At 30.7% G+C, this 22,839-nt stretch overlaps 3 protein-coding genes across 9 annotated transcripts in view; 2 read left to right on the forward strand and 1 right to left on the reverse strand.

Moving 5' to 3' along the window:
• The window catches only part of LOC126859114 (uncharacterized), a 72,880-nt gene extending 64,252 nt beyond the window's left edge, over nt 1–8,628 (forward strand). For both annotated transcript variants that reach the window (XM_050610085.1, XM_050610086.1), the window contains exons 2-4: nt 5,640–5,776; nt 8,015–8,130; nt 8,222–8,628. In XM_050610085.1, coding sequence (XP_050466042.1) covers nt 5,640–5,776; nt 8,015–8,130; nt 8,222–8,393 — 425 coding nt within the window. In that variant the 3' untranslated portion in view covers nt 8,394–8,628. The remainder of the gene's footprint in view (nt 1–5,639; nt 5,777–8,014; nt 8,131–8,221) is intronic.
• Nucleotides 5,765–12,132, reverse strand: LOC126859111 (M-phase phosphoprotein 6). 5 transcript variants are annotated; one of them, XR_007688757.1, is made up of 6 exons: nt 11,795–11,997; nt 11,614–11,714; nt 10,888–11,223; nt 7,283–7,437; nt 6,980–7,102; nt 5,765–6,766 (listed from the first exon to the last, which is right to left on the reverse strand). XR_007688757.1 is itself a non-coding variant. In XM_050610077.1 (4 exons), the coding sequence occupies exons 1-3, from the start codon at nt 11,840–11,842 to the stop codon at nt 10,902–10,904; spliced, it is 471 nt and encodes a 156-aa protein (XP_050466034.1). In that variant the 5' UTR covers nt 11,843–11,997; the 3' UTR covers nt 5,765–6,766; nt 10,888–10,901. The 5 variants fall into 5 exon arrangements, 3 of the variants coding, with proteins under 3 accessions (XP_050466034.1, XP_050466033.1, XP_050466035.1); XR_007688758.1 differs by lacking the exon at nt 6,980–7,102; XM_050610077.1 differs by lacking the exons at nt 6,980–7,102; nt 7,283–7,437.
• Nucleotides 12,133–12,200: 68 nt separating this feature from the next.
• LOC126859074 (E3 ubiquitin-protein ligase Bre1) lies at nt 12,201–20,965 on the forward strand. 2 transcript variants are annotated; one of them, XM_050609993.1, is made up of 16 exons: nt 12,201–12,390; nt 13,601–13,768; nt 13,981–14,167; nt 14,257–14,445; nt 14,664–14,785; nt 14,925–15,161; nt 15,257–15,382; nt 15,511–15,684; nt 15,772–16,029; nt 16,266–16,397; nt 16,692–16,963; nt 17,088–17,241; nt 17,456–17,569; nt 17,850–18,252; nt 18,604–18,698; nt 18,831–20,965. In XM_050609993.1, exons 2-16 carry the CDS (start codon nt 13,619–13,621, stop codon nt 19,110–19,112), a joined length of 2,895 nt encoding a protein of 964 aa, XP_050465950.1. In that variant the 5' UTR covers nt 12,201–12,390; nt 13,601–13,618; the 3' UTR covers nt 19,113–20,965. The 2 variants fall into 2 exon arrangements, with proteins under 2 accessions (XP_050465950.1, XP_050465951.1); XM_050609994.1 differs by having other exon boundaries at nt 12,202–12,390; nt 17,868–18,252.
• Nucleotides 20,966–22,839: the final 1,874 nt, after the last annotated feature.

Here is a 22,839-nt window from a genome sequence, read left to right on the forward strand (position 1 = left end):
AGCGCAGAGAGAGAACCAGGAGTATCAAAAGCAACGCGCGAGAATTCGTGTGCTAATGTCAGCTGTCAGTGAGTTAAACGGATAATCGTTAGCGCTTTATGTTTATAATCGTCGGTATGGCATATAAGAGAACATCGAAAGAGCGAACGGCGATCTTGCGAGATAGTGATTTTTTGTTGAGCGCGATATCACACAGCGACAGCCCATTTATCGAATATAATTGACTAATACATATCATAATATTGACTAATACATACATAATTGATATTGGTATATTGACAGTGTGGACATTTTCATACATCATTTTAGACTTTATATAAAGCACGCGAAAATCTTTTAAAAAATTTAACAATCCAAGATTTTTTCTAAAGTGAAAGATTTTTTGATAAAATAGAAACGAGGGAGGATTCCTATAAAAAACGGAAATATATACAAGAACCTAAATATTTATGTAACTAATATATGAATACAAAAAAGATCCCCTTGGGCGAAAGTAAGATTTAAGGACCAAGAAATCTAGATGTACGATTAGACATTCACGAAAGTGAAAAGTTCGCAATTATGAAACTGATTCGTGTGAATGAAAAAATCTTAGGTATTTATTCCAGTATGAAATTTCATTTTAATATCTGACATAAATCGCATTTCTGCAAATTTTTATAACTTTAATTATGGCTTTTGCTACAAAAAAAAAATTTTATAAGAGTCACGTGAGCCGAATCACACACACATTTATAAACAGCAATATTTCTTATAATTCGTATAACGAAACTGAAAACTAGACATTATACACCTTTTATTTACCTGTCTCAATATAATAATCACGTTCTGTGTGTTTCGTAATGTGTGTGTGTTTCTGAGAATATGATCATATATAATTAATCTGTCATTAATGCAACGAACTGCCCAATAAATTTAAATCTAAACTACTGATTTATTATCGATTTATTTATATCCAAATGAGTTATTTATATCCTAATCGAATTAGTAACCAATTCCCCTCTCCTCTTTTTCTATTTTTATACACATTGAGTTATTCGAAAAAAAAGAAAATCTATCAAAAATCAGATAATTTATAAAATAATCAGATAATTTACAAAATATGTCAGATCGTGTCCCAAAAATCTATAAATTTATTATTTTACTTTTATATCAAATTTATTTTTTCTTTTTAAATTTATTCTACGGTTAATTATTTATTATGCAGAATTTCAAGATTTAACAAAATTTTAAACAATCTAATATAGAAAATAAAATTAATAATTACTTAAGGAATTAAATATTGAACAAGCGCAATTTTATCTTAATTTTCTCGTACGTTACTATCTGCGAAAATTTTCTAATATAACGCGATGATTTGTCGCTGCTAAAATTCTGTAAAACATTGCGAGAGTTGCACATATATATCTGTAGCCTTATCTGCTAAAGAGAATGTAAATCGACGCGATATCGAATTAATAAACAGTGTCTAAGATAGAAATGACATATCATCGGATATTATTAGCTCGGTTTCCTTGGTTCTAAAATTACAGCGATAATTACAGCCCCAGATATAATCGCGTACTGATTGTACGAGATATATGTATACATATTCTACATACCATAAATGCCGAATTATCTTCCTCTTTATAGCTGTGACATTTTTTTACTGACAATTACACATTTCTCGTTGCTTGAAATGCGTATCATCGGAGGCTGCCGCTTATCTGATTAATGAATTCCGAATTTATTCTAATAAAAGGGTGAAAAAACCTCTTCACTCTTCATTCAAATTCCTCAGATCGAAGATAATGCCGTGCTATATTCAAGATAACTCATTCAACAACCGGTCTTGTTCAAAAATTCTGACGTTATCTAAGCTGTTGATCTGATAAATGTAATACAAAGGTTTCATTAAAACATTTCGTGCGTTTATGTCAGTCTAGTCACGTTTATTATAGACACGTGAGAACGCGACGCTACTTCCGGCCGTATTTTAAGATACGTGAAGGAAAATTGATCTCTCTCCGTCAAATTGATGAATCCAGCTTGCGCACACATATGATGGATGGTGATGATGGAAGGCAGAGTTGAAGTTGTTGCCGCTATTTCGAAGTCGTCTTCCAAGAGCGGTAGTATTATAACGGCACAATCGTAAAGATCGAATGTCTTGAGGATATCGAATATCTTGAAGATATCGAGATGTCAAACTAATGATGTCGTTTTTCTTTTTAAAAAAATGTGAACATGAAAGAACTCTGCGGAAGAAGAATTATATCGAAAATGTTTATTAACGTACGATCTAGAAAATCTATAATGTATTAAAATCCTTATTAGATTTGAATTAAATCAAGGCACACGATCTGAATAATTACATGCAATAGTTGTCAAATATTTTTTTTTAAGAAATAGATAAAATAGAATATTAAATTACAAATAAAAAAAATTAAAGCTTTAAACAGAACTTTATGTTTTCATGCTTTAACGTCTTATACGAAGAAAGATGATGATTTTGATAAAAAACAAAAATTCGTTCGTTAAAAATGCCCAGAAATCGAGCGTCGCAAAGTTGTATAAACCTGAGCATCTGATATCACAAAAAGTACTAATAATTGTAAGTGAAAGCAATATGAAGACGCGTTACCGTTCATGTCGCGGTGCGTTTTATCAGGGTCGCGATAATAATGCGAACGGCTCTTCGATCGATTGGGCGAAAGGAAACTGTCCACAATGAAATGAACAATGATCAAAGACTTTGTAGCAGAGATCAATCGCGACTTCGTGTCGGCCTACTTTACTGCAATAATAGAGTTAACATTTCGAGAAGGTAATTGAAAAATTCTTCTACCTATCTAACACGGTTTTCCTGTCCCTGATTTCTCTCTGTATTGAAAAAGTATGTACTTACGAGCAGTTTTAATCCTCTCCCCTCTCCATCCCCCCAAAAAAATCAATACAATCAATCTAATATCTATAAATAATCAATCTATAAATATATATTGAATGTTGAGATATATAATATAATCCTATATATATATTTTTATCTTTTCACATTTTATTCTTAAAAACTATCTTTACAAATTATATATTTTTATATAAAAATGTTTCTCTTTTTTTTCTTGAATTAAAAATTTCAAACTTAAATCTTTATTAACTTCTTTTAATCTCTCTGTGCAATATGTTCTCTCCCAGAATGAATGTTTCAGTCGAAAGGGGCGCACGCGTGTAGCAGTGCTTGCTGTACCGTAATTACACCTGCTGAGAAACTCTCGGGAAATGACGCGTTCCGCAATAAATCTACGACGGATGAAACAACGGGGTCTCCCGCGCGCGTTAGAATTCGACCCGAATTGGAATGGCTCGAGCTTGCTCGCCGCGGAAGATGGGTAACCCGGGACGGACGGGTTTGTTTGTTCATATATGAATAAAAATCCCATCGATCGTTGTCGCGGTGAAACACGACGGGGACGACGCGACACGGAACGGCAAACATTCGTGCAATAACGCGCGTGTACGCTGCGCGTGGAGCACGCTCGTTCGCCGGAGCCGGGCACACACGTGGTTTTGCGTCCTGTCACCGCTAAATCCATTAGCACGTGGAGAGAACGTTTTCCAGACTGGTTATCGGACAAATATTGTTTCGCGCTCAGTTACCGTTTTACCCACATCATGACCCCGCTCGCTGACACTGTTTCGTATCACGTCATGTACTATCAGCTGTCAGGGGTTCCCAAAAGAAGCACCTTTTTTTCTCCTTCTCGGATTAGGATGCAGTTTGACCGTGCTTGCGTAGCGGTTTATATGGCAGGCGATAAAAAATATTTTTTTACGTTTTTTTCTCTGCTCTGTTTTCTTTCATATTTCAAAGTTTATTATATTTAAATATAGTTATTTCATGAAATATTAAGATCATACAATTGCAAATTTAATTCTGGATTCTGGAATTGAAACATGAGTTTGTAGAGAGTACACCTTGAAGCTTATTAATGCAAGAAGCGAGAAAAATAATGGCTCTCTCTTTAATGATATATATTTTCTCGACATGGAAGTGTAAGTTTTGCTAGGAGAAATATCAACTATCTACGTTTGAATATTTGATCTATTTCAGAATTAGAAATATACATACGCGTTTGATGCAAAGCACGGTACGTCGTTCTTATCTTTTCTCGCAATCTTATCTCTTTCGTAGTTTATTATTACTATCACTCTTACACAGTTTGGGAATTGCTGCTTTAAATGCAATACGACGACGCAGCGAGCGTGAATTTCAAGCGCTCGTTGCCGTTTAGCGCTTCTCTCTTTACACGAGGCTGTAACTTAAAAATCCGCTGCTGCGCACAGCTGGGCATGATATCGAGTGTCGACCGAGATCTCGGACTTTTCTTTCTTGCGCGCATTTTACGGATACGATTTCTTCGAGCAACACGGTTCTCTCTTCTCTCCATTTCCTTGAAAGATCTATATCTTATGCAAAAATATATCACGAGAAAGAGATTTATCTCTATCCTTTACTGAGAAAGTTTTTGTCAAGTAAAATATTTTGTGGATTCTCTCGCATATCTTTCACAGATTCTCTCACAAACGGAGAGATGTATAAAATATATATAGATTTTGTTGTACAAATCAATTTTATTCTATGCCAAGCTCTTGTATACAAATAATATCGAAAAATCGAACTGTCGATTTTGATGATTTATATTGATGTATATTTTATATTGAAAGTGATATTAAAAAAGATGAAAAAATATATTTCCATCAATAGATAATAGAAATATTTAATTACTATTTTCTTTTTAATTACTATTTATTATTTTCCGTTAATCTTTTTGTGTCATCGCGATCGTGTATTAAAAGAGATTTTTATCCACGAGATATTTGAACATATAACTTATCCGTACACATTGAATAACTTATTCTAAGGGATGATGTGAAGAAGGTAGACAGAACGGTGCCTTGTTTGCACTTGATAAATGAGCGGCGTTTTCTTCCGCGCTGTATCGACAATGTTTGCTCGTCGTTTAATGCCGACGACAAGCTGACTCAAATATTTAGCACGTACAAGACGAACAACAAGACCACGTCTACCTACCGCGTCCTCTCTTCATAAAACTCTCGACGACGCATGTTCCCCGCTAATGTAAAAAAAAGTAGAATGAACACACCAGGTAGACTAGCGCACGTTCTAAATTATCGAGGATCGATAGTCGCGCAATCTTTGAATCTTATACGCATTATTTTTACACACAAACGCATTATCCTATCAAAACGTATTTATTATTCTGTCTTTGATTCTATAAAATCTATTTATTTTATTTAGGTTCATCACATAATATTGCACGGAAATTAATTAATTTGTTCACGATATCATTAATAAAATTGAATATATTTTTTATTTCATATATCACATTTAGTGATATATGAACATTGATATATGACATTTAGTGATATTTAATAAAAAATATGAATATAAAAAAATGAGTATAAAAATGAGTATTAAAAAAAATTTTCGCCTCGTTATTATCAACAAGCAAGGAAGCAGCATACAATCTCTCCTCCTTTTCTCTGTATCTCTTCGCAAGAGATATACGAATTAATCTCTCATCGCCGTGGCAATAATTATTCTCCAATCAATGGATCGTGAGCTTTAATTGCTTTTTCAGGACAATTATGGAATACCGGACAGGCGCAAGGGGAGCGTTCAACCTTTCCAGGAAGGAAAGTCGCCGCATTGTGTGCCTCCGAGATTCGTATCGAGATTCCGGAGTCATCCTCCCCGGACGCGATTCCAATCATCCAGGTATCGCGCAAATTGTCCGTAATCCGGGCAACGCGCGCGCTCTTTTCTCTGTAAATAATACGTCGCGAGTGCGGAGCAACGAGCGCATCCGCACTCTCGTTGTTAATCCAGCTGCATCGCCTCGCAGTACTTTTATTCGCGGTAGCGAATTGGTGCACGCCGCGCCTTTTGAGGAAACAAGTCGCCGCAGCCGACTTATAGTTGTTACCCGTTCGTTACGACGTGATCGCATTAAACGCAATCAGGATTTAATCATACATTGTACGAGCGGATCAAGTAGGAAGAAGTACAAACGGATGGGCTTATTTTTAACAATAAGTAAAATGAATAGTCTGGTAACAGAGCCTTATATAACTCTTCCTTTCTCATGTACACCTCGTTTCATCGTTGAGAAATTTTTACATCAAAATTAATAAATTAGTAAATAATAGACATAAAAATAAGATTTTTAGAAAGACTCGACCAGAGCCGTTAATTCTCTATTTCTCGATAATCCGGCGCGATGATTTGAAATTATGTGCATCAATATATCTGATTTCAGAAACCGGTTTTTTTTTAACCGCGGTCTTTCTTTTATAAAAAATCACATAAATTTCTTTCTTTATTATTGAGATATATCGTTTGTTTTTGAATTACGATTTATGTAGCTCTTCGGAATAATACTTTAGATTCCTTTTTTCTTACTGGCATATCGATTGGGTTTCGCATTGGATCGTTACATTCGTTTCATCGTAACCAAATCGTGAGACCAAAAATGTTATTGAACAGTATGAGTGATATCTCTTTCGTATATCGAAATCAACTTTGTCCGGTGTAATGGTGTACATGAAAAGTTTACGATCCGAATTTTATCGGGAAGATTTTTTTTTTTATTTTATTGATGCGGTCATCGGGTCATGATTTTCGATCACCAGCCATCCTGCGTTTTTAAAGGGAAGAGCCGTTCAAGGCGAGCCACGTGCTACTGCAATTAACGGTCCGGTATTTCATCTGAGAAACAAGACGAAACAACTTATATTATTGCATCATGATCAATATGACAGCTGTAAGAATACATTAAATCTCGGAAAAGTAGTGCAACAAGCGCGATTACTCTCACGGATAAAGGCGCAGCTGTTAATATAAATGTCATATTTGTACGATTTTTTGTACGGTAATATATCTATATATAATAATAAGATTATTATATGTTACGAATAATACCTGAGTATTTATAAATATGATAATGGTATTTAAATTTTTAAATTGGCCGCACCAATCTGCCAGCTGTCCGTTATCAGATCTCTACTTCTACAGATTTCTACTTCAATTCTGCCGACAGCAATTCTGTCGAATGCGAATATACAAATTAAATAAAACGATATGGTCAATACAAAATTGCAAAATAGAAATGTAAGATCTACTAATGACAGAATAGATAACAGATATTTTATAGAGTCTAAAAATATAGAAAAAAAACATACACATATATACGTATACATACAAACAGAAAGGAGTACTAAATACCAGAAATTATCCAATCGGGTAAATGTCCATTTTACATTATTGCGTAATGTCAACGGTAATAATTAATGCGGTAATTAATTGAATGCAGTATGCAATAAGACGCCGCTCTTTAAACGCTGCAAATCCATCTTGGGAAATTAACTCGTACTTAACACCTGTGGAAATAAATAAAAAACAAACAACTAACCGAACAACTTCATTCGATATATTCTTCGCGTATAATGTTACATCGTCGGGGCGTGCTAGGCCGTATTCCGTTTCTGCCATTCCATTGCAAAACTGATATTTCGTTACGTGTTATCGCGTATTGTATGTAGTGGAAGGTGTATCGACCATAGGGACAATCCCCTTGTATGGAATGACTCGAAGGAGATAATAAGACGCTTCTTGGAAATTTCGATGAAATATCAAGGCAATTAAAACTATGTCATGGAGGAATCTTTTTCCAAAAATTCAAATTGAAAATTTGCAGATTGAAAATCAAAAATATCAGCCAAGTATTAAGGATTACTTCATATCGAAGTTATGATGCAAGAACATTTTTGAATTTTATATTTGCCGAAAAGTACATAAGTTTATTAATTTAATAATGCACAATTCAATTTTTTTGAGAAATTAATGCCTTCCACCATAGATGATTAAAATGACACTAAAATTCGAAACGTCATTTTTTCTATCATGATTCCTAATATAAGGATTATAATTAATTAATATTTGCATTTTTTATGAAAGATGAAGCAAGTACTTGAAATTGAGGAAAGCGTGAGCAAAGAGCAAGAAGACATTGCACGCTCTTGGTACCGAAAATCGCATAATCATTACCAGCCAGCGGAACAAATTACAAGAGAGTAAGTAATATATATGGCATTTGTAAAATTGTATTTGTTTAAGTAAATTCGGAATTCGAATCGTCTTTATATAAAACTTGTTTATACACAGTTACAAAAAGCCTTTCGATAAATTTGATATATTTGGTAAACCCACGAAAAAATTAGAATCACGGATCAGAAGAATTCTCACGTGGATCAATCACGAGCCAATTACTTTAGTCGATCGTCAACAAGCAGATTTCACGAAACGCACTAGATCAATCGTTGGACGAATCAAGTAATCTCCTTGAAACAATAATCGCGCATTACATATATATACTTTATGATGACATGCATTGAAAAAATCTTATCAATCTCTTACATAACAAATTCCTTTCATGCCCTTATGTGAATGAATAAATAAAAAAATGTTGTTGAAATTTATAACTTTATAAATTTAAAACAGAGAATATTTTTAATTAGCTATTTCATATGAATTTATATCTTTCTGTCTATCTATAAAATGATGCGGTTAGATTTTAATAATGATAGAGATAATGAACGGTTAACTTTTTCGTAATAAACAAATAAGAACTTAGTTATTGATAAAAATGACAAATTGTCTCGAGAAGAATAACGAATTTGTAATTTGAGGGACACGAAAACATCACGTCTTTATGCAGATGTTACGTACGATAAGAAAAGAGTGAAAGATAAGTTTGATGCTTCAGACGCTTTACGCGATTCAGATTTAAACGAGCAAACTCTTTTCTGGTGGCAATGTGTACATGATTTAAGGAGTTTTCGTCAAAATCTCAAGAAAAGCGTTCCAGAAATACCGTTCAGGGATATAGAGGATGAACTTTCTTGTCTGGATCAAGTATCGACATATGTCAATTTATTTATATGCTCATAATATTTTTATATATTTGTTTTTTTTATTACTTTTATTATTATTTTATCTTTTATATATTAATTATAATTTCACACATAAACTATTCTTTCTCACGATGATAAATTAAGCAAATTGAGCTTTAAATTTCTGCACAAATTAAAGTGCATGTATTAATCATTAATCAAATTGACCGATCACACACAAAAATTGAAGTTATATTTTTAGAAATCGTATAAAATATAAATTATGAAATTATGATTCAGAAATATGACGGAGTTCTACCTGAAAATAAAGTTTTCTCGATCTTTGAGAGGTATCATATATCTCCGAACAAGGAATTTCTCTTTCCGTTGATGGATACGTTGCTATTACGCAAAGACGGAAATATTAATTACAGAGAATTGCTCAATCTCTTGAATTGGAGGTGCAATTTGCCAGTTTTTCCAAAGACAAAACGTGAATAAATTACGATAACTTCAATATTTCTATACTTCCTATAAATCGATCAATTAGAAAAATTAGAAAAGAGAAATTTTTGTATAATAAATTAATAACTAAATAATTAAATTTTAAATAATTTCAAAATCATATTCTAATTCTTTAATTTATATTGGTAATGATATACAAATATTATTTTAGAAGCATCGTTGGCGAGTTCAGATTATATTACTACATACAGTGACAGCATAGGAACTATTCAAGTAATTGATAGCGCAAGTAAGTTCCCTCTTTAATATTTTCATATTTTAAGAATATATTAATAGGTGTCTTATGGTAAATAAGTATCTGGAATATAAACTTTAGAAAATATATTATAGAAATTCGCGCAGCTGGAGTTCCATATGAAAGATCGGATTTTTCAAAGACAATACTACCATGCGCGGGTATATATCCAGACAAGGAGAATTTAGGCGATCAAACTTCCGTTCATGGCTTGATATCACCCAATATCTTCACGAGATACGGCTTGACACATATAGATCTTTTTAAGGTAGATTGTCTCACATAATAGCAAGTTAATAGCATACTGTCATATCAATATAAATTTTTACTTTTAATTAAATATAGACAATATTAAATTTACAATCAGAGCAAAAAATCTTTCCTCACGAGAAAAATTTCTGTTAATTTCTTAAATAGACTCGCGACAAGAATGAAATACGAGAAATATTCGAAAACGTTGGTTTCGAGTTCCCAGAGGATAGTTTTGATGCGTTATGGCAAGAAGGACAGCAAAAGGATTGCACTGATGGTGTGTGTGTGGAAACATTTCGGGAACTGCTCGCCGCGTCAGATTTCATGACAAAGAAAATTACATGTGGATAAAAATATACAAGTTCTTAAAAGCAGTATAAAAGATGTTTGAGTAAAAAAAAATAAATATATATGTAACTATATATGTGTGTATAAATCATATATTCCATACGTGACAAACAAATAACATTTCACGCGATTTTCTTATAACAACATTATATAAAAATTTAAAGTGACATCATTAACTAATTATGATATAATATTAATAATTTTTTATATTGATATAATTATATTTTTATATAATATAATATTCTTATAAAAATATAAAGTTTTTTATATTGATATAATTATATCTTTATATAATATAATATTCTTATAAAAATATAAAGTTTTTGTATGTTAAGATATACACTTCAATTATTATAGAAAAATTCAAAATTATATAATTAATTTATGATATCAAATTTATGCATCCTAGTGTGTCTCAACTTCAATATTATATAAAACTTCAAGGTGATATCATAAATAGTTTATGATGTCAAATTTATACCTGCTAATGTATCAACTTTTACTCTTGTCATTGTACAAAACAATTTATTAATATATGTAATTATTATAATATTTATACAATTAATATAATTATTTACCAGATTGCAGGTATTCATTCTGCTGGTTTCAAAAATTTTGGTTTCTTCCCTATTGGTTCGTCATTGCAGTCTGTCTTGCTATGTTTCAATTTTCTGTTAGTTTTGTGTTGTGACTTTCTCTGCATAATATTAAACTTTGTTCGCATTTTTTGCCATTGAACAGTCATTTGCTCATCCGATACGTCAACTTCTTCCTTCGTTTCTGTTTCAGCTCGTTTTGCATTTTCTCTTGCTTCCATTAGCTTCTCTATCGCCGGATTCATCCCTTGAAAACTCAATCTACCATTGACAAGTTCCTCGCAGAAAATATAGCTCGGTTCCATAAAAAATTTCCCACTTAAAAATAAAATATAAGTAATTAGTAACGACAGTGGCAAAATAAAATATTTTGGCCTTAATAATACACATTTTAATATTTAAAGTCTATTTTAAATCATTTATAATTTATAACAAAATTTGAAACAAAATTCTATTTATAATTTTATGTATTGTATAGTACAAAAATATTTGTAAAATAATTCAAATATTAAGATATGTAATGAATAAAATTATATATATATATATATATATATATATATATATATATATATATATATTCAAATTTTATCATAAAAGTAAACTTAAGAGATTCACACAGAGGCTTGTTTTTTATTTGCATTATTATCAGTTTAGATATAATATTTTGATACTTTGATACTTTAATAAAATAATGAAAAGTATACCTACGATGCTTCTTTCATACGTGATGTGAGTCTGCTACCAAAGTACTCCTCTCCTTCCTCTTGAAACTGTTGTTTCTCCACTTTGTCCTTCGTCCGTTTCATGAACTGCACAAACAAGCACGTGTATTATCGTACAATAATCTATCTTGTACAACTTTGTTAGAATTTTTTCTTTCTCAACTTACCTTCATGTCCAATATACTTTTTGACAGTGCCAACCTTTTCGAATCCATATTTAATTTTTATAGATATGGACAAGATAAATATAATATTATTCGCGCGAGATAATTTTAAAGACGATAATGAATGCTGAAAAATATCAGATATGCATGTGCATGTAATAAATATACAGAGCTAAGCACCGTAAAATGTAAACAAGATCGACCACCTAACCTGATCTCGCCATCATGCTTCGATCGCAACGCCCTCCGCGAGCAAAGTCGTAAGTACGATCGCTGCATCAACTGTCGATAAGTATCGAGCGAGCTGTAGAATATCACGTCTCTACCGTACGAAAGTATCGTTTTTCTGCGCACACTCGGCCTTCTACTTTCGCGCAGCCGTGATTTCCGTTGGGAAAATTCACATTAGTTCACAAACTGGCGGTTCCTGTCCCCGTTCACGACTCTCGTCAACGAGATCGCAGAAGATGCAGAGACTGAACGCGGCGAACGATCTAGCACGTAAGGCGCGGCACATTGGGGAATGACATAGCGGCGAGGAAAGATCGAGTGCTGTCGAAGGTGGACGTTGAAGATTGAAAAAAATCACACGTACCGAGGTATACCCACAAGTGCGCGCGCGATCAATAACAACAGAATTGCTCTTTCGCGAATCGGAATAATTTAGAAAATCGTAGGTCTTTATGGCGTATGGTAGTCGTCTATGTTTAATGCAGTATGTCTATCCGACGCGATCTGAAAAGAAATTTTATTCTCATTACGTCCATATATTTATGATCATAATTGCTAAATCATAAAATAGAGGTTAAAAAAAACAGACGATATGTTTATTCTGAAGTTATTATTACCTCTTTTCTTTATTGATATAAAATTATATTTATTTCTTGTTTATATATGAGATCGTATAGCTGAAGTCTATATTTGTCACTTTTATCAAATATTGATGGTTTACATTTAATGTTTACATGGATTTTTTTGCTGACACATATTATATTTAACCTCCCAAATCCTGAACATGTATGTTTCTAAATCTCTGCATAGTATAATAATATATATTGGTACTCTCTAACATCAAAAATAAAATCTTTAATTTTTAGCATTTTATATACTCTCAGATTCAGGAGATTAAATGACATAAACTCAGGATGTCTATTCCCTGGAAAATCTGGAATTCTCAGAAATTTCTTTTGTATTTGGAACAATCACGAAATTCTCATGGAATTTTATTGGGAGTTAGAAAATTTTTTTAAATTCTCTTTTTTGATAATGCTTTTATGTTACAAGCAATTTGCCAATAAATCAAGTTGTCCCAGCCATTTCCAGTTTATATATGTTTATATATATAAGTATATATATTTATATATTTATTATATTATATATATTTAATGTCTTAAAATATTAAATATCAACATATTTTTTGTAATTGTAATTTTTAGTTATGAAAAAATGAAAAAGCAAATAAAAAATGTTTTCGACGAAAGCTTTTCAGTTTTTTTCAGTATATTTGCAAATCTCATTTAAATGGGTCTATATTTTTACCTTTGATAAGTGAAAAGCATTAGAAAAGGCATAAAAAACATAATAAAAAAATTATTTTAGAAAATTTCAACAAAAAATCGATTTATTTTTTTTACTTACAATTTTGAATAAAAATATATATATAATACATATAGTACATGAATTATTAGGAAATTTTCTTGCAAGATTTGAGTAAATATCCTATAAATTGTGCAGAAAAAAGAAAAGACATGTTTTTTTTGTTTCAATATCTTGAATGATGAATAACATTGCATTTATCGTTTTTTACAGACATAACTGTTTGCAAAGATGTCGAAACGATCAGCAGATAGTGGGGACACCAGTTCCCAACCAGCTATCAAAAAGGTGCAATTTGAGCCAATTCTGATCGGGCCTATATCCACTCTTGAAGAGATGGATATGAAGGTTCTGCAATTTCAGAATAAGAAGCTTGCACAGGTATAAAAAACTTACATTATATCTGCATAACTAAAAGGAATAATTTATAACTGTAAACATGAAGCAAAAATAAGAAATTAAGCTATAACAAAAAGATGAATATGTAATGTGTATTATAATTATATACTCTCTTTCTTTTACATAAATTATATTTAAAATATTATATATGATTTGCACACACATATATTATCTCTAAAATTTATTTATCTCAGAGATTGGAGCAAAGACATAGAATGGAAGCTGAACTGAGACAGCGTATTGAACAATTGGAAAAACGTCAAATGCAGGACGATGCAGTACTTAATGTAGTTAATCGATACTGGAATCAGCTTAATGAAGACATACGTGTATTACTGCAGAGATTTGATGCTGAAACTGCTGATGAATCTGAAAATAAAAGTAAGAAGTTAAAAGAGATGCAATATATGATAACAAAATTCTTTAAAACATTTTTTTAAACAAAAGTGTTCTTTTTTTTTGTTATGCAGATGAGAGTGAAGCTACAACATCATTTCTTATGCAACTATCTTCCTGGGATAAAGAAGAGTTAGATGAGAAGTTGGCAAATCGTGTTCAAGTGTCAAAACGAGCAGTGTCTAAAGTTGTACAGGCATTTGATCGCTTGTCTCAAAGAAATGAAAAGATTACTCTTGCGCTCAAAGGGGAGTTTGATGGCGGTAAGTGCAATATATTGAAAAAAATTTCTTTTTCTTATCATCTTAGTGTGGTTCGTGAATAACTTGAGCTAGATGCATGCAGTTTATTTTATATAGTTTGTAGTGATACTCTTAAAATGTTCTGAAATTCTGGAGGAATTTTATAGATGTGTTATATAATCTCTGCAAGAGAGATTGTATTACATAATTGATATATGATTATAAATTGTATTATACAGAAGAGGCGCCAAATATTGACGAAGTCGTACGTCGCGCTAATGCGGAAATTCAGATGGAAAATAGAAATCTACAAGTGATAAATCTACAATTGCACGAAAAGCATCACACTAGCTCACTAAAGGTAATTGATTTTTGTTTTATTTATATCAAATTTTCAAATTTTTATTTTATGAATTGTATATTAATGCAATCATTGGTCATTATAAATTTTGACTCAATCGGAGAGGCATATTTGTTATTATATAGATATATTTATTCAGATGTCACGATTGCAAGATACTATAATGGGAAAAGATACTCTTGTGGCAGAATTACGGAATCAAGTAGATGATCTGCAGTACGAATTGAACAAAGTGCGGGCGAGGAATGATAAATTGGAACATCATCTTGGTGAAGCAATTGAAAAGTTGAAAGCATTTCAGCAAATTCATGGTACAGATGAAAAGGGCAGCAATAAGCCGAATACTTTGGTTGCTTCCAGTGTTTCACAGACTAAAGTAAAATTTCGTCTTTCTATATAAAAAAAAAAATTATATGTATATGTTAATTTCATACAGTATTAATTTCTTTGATATGTATTTTATGTTTACAGGTAGAAGACTTACAAAGAGAACTTGAAGAGACACGTGAACTAGCTAACAACAGACTGCAGGAATTGGATAAACTACATCAGCAACATCGTGACACCTTGAAAGAAGTAGAAAAATTGAAAATGGATGTGAGTCAATGATTTTTTTTTTAAATTGTATTTATCTATTATATTTATATAACTTTTTATGTTAGAGAATTATCTTTATAATAAATACAAATAAAAGCAATATCAAATTTGTGCATTAAATATTTCAGATAAGACAACTTCCCGAATCGGTAATTGTGGAAACAACAGAGTACAAATGTTTGCAATCACAATTTTCTGTGTTATATAATGAGTCCATGCAATTAAAAACACAATTAGACGATGCTCGCCAACAATTGCAATCGAGTAAGAATGCACATTTGCGTCACATCGAGATGATGGAGGTAAATATTTTGCATATTTAAAATCTATGCTTATATAAGAATAAAAATCAATGTTTTATCTTTATCAAAATGATATTTTTCTTACAGAGCGAAGAGTTAATGGCTCAAAAGAAATTGCGTGGAGAGTGTATACAACTTGAAGATGTCTTAGCCCAATTACGCAAGGAGTACGAAATGCTTCGCATCGAATTTGAACAAAATCTAGCGGCCAATGAACAAACAGGTCCGATCAATCGAGAAATGCGGCATCTGATTACTTCTCTTCAGAATCACAATCAACAATTAAAAGGGGAAGTGCATCGTTATAAGCGAAAATACAAGGAAGTCTCTACTGAAATACCTCGGGTATACTTATATAATCATATATAGCATAAATTTTACTTAACTTTGCAAATTTTATTTATGCATATACTTATGTCAATCTTAATTTTATCTAAATAATAAAGTTTCAGATTAACAATTTAAATAAGTATCAAGATAAATTTTATATACAATAAAGAATTAGTGTATAACATAAAGATTAGTGTATAACATACATAAGATAAAAATAAAGTAGTTCTATTTTTATTAAATATTTTTAGTTAAAAAGAGAAGTAGAAGAATTGACAGCAAAATTAGGCCAGCAAGCATCTCAAGAAAATAAGGAAGGGAATAATTCAGATGGCAGTGGAAAAGAGGAAGATGCATCAAACTCCTTGCCAGGTTCTACACAGGTATAACAATATATAAACAATATATAAACTTGAAAAAAAAGATAATTCTGAAATTTTTTATGTAATTGTTTTTATTTTCTATGTATCATTTTTAATTTTAATTAAAGTTATTAGTTAATTTTTTTCTGCATGCAGTTTGTATAATATATGTGATAAAGCTTTGAAAAAAGTCTTCCCGAAATATGATTAATATTTTCAACTATTTTGTTCAATTATGAAGATAAAATTCTGTGTAATAATTATTATTATTCTTATATTATTTTCTTATATTAATTTTTTTAATATGATAAATAGATAAAAGAAGAAGGGGGTGTTACAATCAAAAGAGAATCTGGTGCTGACGAAGAAGTGGAAACTATTGAAGTGGGAGAGACTGAAGGTAATAAAGGGACACCAGATTCTATGACGTTAACTTCGCCGACTTTAAAAAAGGAAAAAGACATTAAACGTGAAAAGGATATAAAAAAAGAATCTGTAAAAACCGAGCATCGCGATCCCACACATCGCACCAAAGACGGAAAACTGGCGGAATCAGAGATTGTGAGGGACTTGAAAGCACAGCTCAAGTACGTTCGCGGATATTTAGCAGTCTAAGTGAAATAGAAGATGTTTTTATTACATGTGAATGTTTTTATTACATCAATATATAGTTTCTTGAAGAAATAAAAGAAAATAAATACTTAATTACAGGAAGGCTGTGAATGAAATGAAAGAGATGAAACTTCTCTTAGATATGTACAAAGGTGTTGGAAAAGAGCAACGAGACAAAGTACAGTTAATGGCTGCAGAGCGTAAGACGAGAGCAGAGTTGGAGGATTTACGACAGCAAGTTAAAAAAATTCAGGTATGTTATAGCAATTGCGACATTTTGATGTATGTGATAATTATATAATAAAGTATAATAAATAAATGAAATTAGGAATTACTGTTTTTATATTTAGTCAATATTTGAGTCGATTTCTTAAGAAACACCCAAATATTGAAATGTCTTATTATATAAAATAATAATTGTTGATATTTTTTATCATACAGACTAAATTGTGTTATTGTTTTTACAGGAAAGTAAACGCGAGGAACGTAAAAAGTTAGCCGATGAAGACGCGCAAATAAAAATTAAAAAGTTAGAGGAACAAGCATATAACCTGCAACGTCAAGTTGCTGGTCAAAAACAGGTAGATCACTCTTCATAGATTTGATGTGTATTTTTCTTATAGCTTTTGATGCAATATATATAAAAGAATTAGAATCGTATATATCTTAATTAAAGAGATAAAATTAGTTGCAAAATATTTGACTTGAGAAGATATTTGATTTTATCTCGTTTTTATCTTAATCTTCTTTATTGTACAAGAACTTTTATATCATCTTAAAAGCTTTTTTCAAGTATTAAATGATAGGCAACATAATTTAAGTTATTGTGGCGTACGCGAACGGAGATGTAACGCTGAACAGAATTGTGTATGGCTGCAGGAGGAAGAAGCGCTTCTGAATGAGATGGAAGTAACTGGACAAGCATTTGAGGACATGCAGGAACAGAATTCGAGACTGATACAACAGCTGCGTGAAAAAGATGATGCAAATTTCAAGCTTATGACAGAGAGAATCAAGAGTAATCAACTGCATAAACTCGCAAGAGAGGAAAAGGACGTGCTAAAAGAGCAAGTATCCACGCTGACGACGCAGGTGGAAGCGGCTAACGTTGTCGTACGAAAGTTAGAAGAGAAAGAGCGTCTCTTACAAAACTCTCTCGCCACGGTGGAGAAGGAATTAGCTCTGAGACAACAGGCGATGGAAATGCACAAGCGGAAAGCAATAGAGAGCGCACAATCGGCCGCTGACTTGAAACTCCATCTTGGTGAAACTTTTTGTGCAAATGTTTATGATTGTGTAGAAATCCAAAATGTTTTTGCCAAATCCAAACAGTATTTAGCATATATTGTTCTTGCTAAATAAGCTAGAGAAATAAACGATAAATAAATACTAATTGGGCTTCTGTTCTTTGCTAGTTATATTGAATTATTTATAATTAAATTATATAATTACTAAATTATATAATTTATTTCAATATATTTTGTAAGAAAAAATTTTACATGATTTTTTCTCGTTTCTATTGACAATTCAATAAATGATTGCAATGGGATCAGAAGCCTTAATAAAGACAACAATCTTGCTTGCAGCAAGGATGACGTAATCCTTATTGTTACAGAGAAATATCATTCCCAAATGAAGGAGGCGCAACAAGTTGTAGCGGAGAAAACAAGTTCCTTGGAAGCTGAAGCATATAAAACTAAAAGATTACAGGTATACATTATGATTTAAAATACTACACTAGACCTATAATAGTTACATTCTTCTCTCGTGTGTTCTGAATTATTTATACATGTATTCTCACGCGAACTATTATATTATATATGCATGTAAATTATATTGCAGGAGGAGATAGCGCAACTTAGACGCAAAGTCGAGCGTATGAAGAAGATCGAACTCGCCGAAACATTGGACGAAGTGATGGCGGAGGAATTGCGGGAATATAAAGAAACGTTGACGTGTCCTTCCTGCAAAGTGAAGCGCAAAGACGCCGTACTCACGAAATGCTTCCACGTGTTCTGCTGGGATTGCTTGCGCACGCGTTATGAAACGCGACAGCGAAAATGTCCGAAATGCAACTGCGCCTTTGGCGCCAACGATTATCATCGACTGTACCTGTCTACATGAAGAAGAAGGTGCTGATTTGTTGAAAAGATTCGCCGCCGCGACGTAGAGTAACGTTTTGTAATGTGTTACGTACGCATACTTTTGTTTCTTTTTTATATTATATTATATTGTAATCTTTTATTTATTACTCTGACTTTTTTTATGAAAACGGCGCGATTACACCTTTGATACGCGTTGATATGCGACTCAGAAATCAAGAATTTTCGTGAGTTCTTATCAAGACCACTGCGCATTGAAAAAAGAATATGTAAATCGTAGAACTTAGCGAATAACAATCGAGAATTCTTGATAATGGACGATTTGCTTATCGCTTAAGTTTATTACTTATGTTTTTTTTTATGCATTGTGGTCTTTATACTGCCGACTGACTTAGGATGAACTCTATTTGGTGTTAAAATTGCCGCGAATCGTTTCATTAATCAATCGAGACAAAAGATTTTTGTCTCTTTTGTTGTTAAATTGATTAATAAATGTTTTAATATTTGTAATGCCAAATGGAGTATACTCTTAATATTCTAAAATAGAAAAAGATAGAGTAAAAATGTGTACATGTATATGTGTATGAATGCAAGAGAGAAAGAAACAATTAGATTGCATTTTTAGTCGATCAGCGCGAATATATAAGCTGAGAAGCTTCTAGTTTTATAAGATGATATAAAGAATGATTTATATTTTGATTTATCATTTTGATCTCGTTTTTAAAGTAAACTTGCACGAAGTTTAAATCAATAGTTCCCTATTGAATAATTATTGTCCCCTGAAAAATAATGTTTTCTGTCTAGAAAAAATGTTTTTATAGACATAGAATAGAAACATTCTGAAATTCTGAAATTATTGAAGTGGTGATCATCGAGGAAGTTTGGATAATCACCGATCTAAATTGGCAATCACATTAGGTTGAAACTATATTGATGACTGAATCTGATTGATTGATTTGTTATACATCAATCAGACTCAATTGCTGTTCAAAGTTGAATCTGCCGAACACGAGTAATGTTCAACTATATCCGTATATCATGGAGGATAGGGTTCGCATAATTACTATTCATCTATTTTCATTATCGAATTGAGAAGTCTCGAAAAAATAATTGAATTCATTTTCGATTACATTTTGGAACCAACAATTGGCAATTTATATGATAATCATTATAACTTATAAAAAAAATATTAATTTAATTCATTAATCGATATGGTTTACACAAAAATTCATTTTGGTTATTACTTATAATATACGAGACAGGCAAACTGATATATAAACAGTAATGTCTTGTACAAGATTACTCGATATTATACAATAATGAAATGAATTTTGTTGCTAATCGTGAATATTTTAATGGTTTTCATCGAAAATTGACTATTGGAATTGGAGTCAAATGAAATCAGTGAAATGAAACATGATATATCCTAAATTTATATATTTTAAGAACTGTGTAATAACACAATTCTATATATTTTTAAAAATAAAAAATTAATGAAACATAATAAGAGAAAGAAAAAAATTTATATATATATATAAAATCTCAAATTAAGAAATATATTAATTTCAAAATTGCAAGAGTGTCAAAGCAAACATTGTTTGAACATAATAAACTGTATTATAAAATTGAAATAATTAACAATTTATTCTCCATAATAATTCATATTTTCTCGTTAAATGGTTAAACATTCGATTATTATATTAGCTCATTGCGCATAGTATAAATCATTTTAGAATATTTTTGCTCGTACAGACTAATTATGAATGCAGGCATACATGTATGTATGCATCTCATATAAAAAGAACTATTTAAGTAATTTTAATAAAAATTTATCAGTACATATAACTTTAATCGAATAAAATAATCTGTTTTGTAGATCTTTATTTCATTTGATCGCATGTTCAAAACAATTTTTCTAATTTTGATGAGTCCCAGCTATGTCGTAAGGTAATGTAAATGAATGATAAGTACGAAAAAACGTGTATACAGAGTGTCCTATTAAAAGTGGCCATCTTTTATCTTTCAAATTAAAAAAAAAGGTAGACCATAACAAATATATATCAAATTAAATGATTCGAATTGAACTCTATTGTGATAGTAGTTGCTTACAAAAGCTATTGTAGATCTTTTGCATAAAGATCTACAGTATGTATAATATTTTTATAACAATGTGAGTTTTTCGATACAACAAAACGTGAATTTTATTTGAATACAACGATAAGTGATTTATTGTAAATATATATTATACGAATTTTATCAGTTTAAAATATCGTGAACAACATTTAATTTTTTATTTTCGGCCTTGCGATGTGGTCAACTTCTGACTCGTGCGTTAGAGATTGACGTATATCATGTTGCCATTTGATCATAATACTCATCATCATACTCAAGTCAGAAATTGGTCATTGCAAGATAGTTACCATAAGCAACTATTATACTCACAATAAAGTTCAGTTTAAACCATTTAATTTGTTATGGTCTATCTCTGTTAATTTAAAAATGAAAGGTGGCTACTTTTATTGAAATATCGTGTATATATCATGAATGACTAATGAAATTTTCTGTGGAGAGAAATCTGCTTCTTTTTAAGTCTTTTTTCTATGCAGAAAAAATCATTGGAATGTACATTAATATAGATATGCATTTGTGAAAAATATGACATCACATTAAAAAAAAAATAATTTTTAATTTTTTCATTTTAAAAAAAGCGTTTTTTTAATTACTTTGTATAAAGATATTCTCTTGTTATTTTCATTCAAAACAAAACTGCCTAAAAAAACTGTCTTTTTAGCTGCTTCACGTGAGAGAATCTATAAAAATTGGCGAGAAATACCTAAACTTGTTTTTTCTTATTGTATATTGTGACGATAGTTCTTTTTGAGACACATTTTTTATTTTTTTCTCTTTTTACTTGTTAAATTTTATCAATTAGATGAATTGATAAGCACGTCAAAACAAGAAATAACACTTGTATCCTTTATATTAGAATTATAGAATTAATTAATTGTGACAGCTTTGTATTATAATTGATATATGTGAAATATGCGTTAACTATGAAAGAGATATAATATATGTTTGATAATGAGATCGAGTACAACTCTCAACAATTAATGTATTAGGGGCGAAAAAAATTTCTGCGATTATTATAGAATAATTTGTGAATTTAGTGCTCTATTTTTTAATTTCTAGAAATTAAAAAATGGAACATTTTAATTATGTCTCCTTTTTGAACTAATTTTAATTATATAGGAGCAATATATACACATAATACATACATATTACAAAATAAAAAGCGTATCAAAAATGCGCCATTAGGAAGCAGATATATATTCAATTTCTAACAATTAAAAAATATATTTTTCATTTTCGATGTACCAAAAATATGAAATTTAACACAAATTTATAAACGTATAATTTATAAAATCGAAATTTTTTTATGTCAAAATTATTTGAAAAGAATTTAATATTATTATTTATAATATATAAAATAATTATTCATATAATTTCAAAAATTATTACAATTTATTAATATATATATTAGAATAAAAAAAAAATATATATATATATATATATATATATTAATATATAATATTAATAAATTATTAAATAATAAACAAAAAATTAAAAATTAAACTAATTATTCATTTTCTAATATTTCGAACAAAATAAACTTTTATGCATTTTAACATATCAAATTACTTTGAAATTAGTTAAAAAATAAGTTATATATTTCAAAATTAAGCATGTGT

The sequence above is a fragment of the Cataglyphis hispanica genome, chromosome 2, assembly GCF_021464435.1.
Source record: "Cataglyphis hispanica isolate Lineage 1 chromosome 2, ULB_Chis1_1.0, whole genome shotgun sequence".
NCBI lineage: Eukaryota > Metazoa > Arthropoda > Insecta > Hymenoptera > Formicidae > Cataglyphis > Cataglyphis hispanica.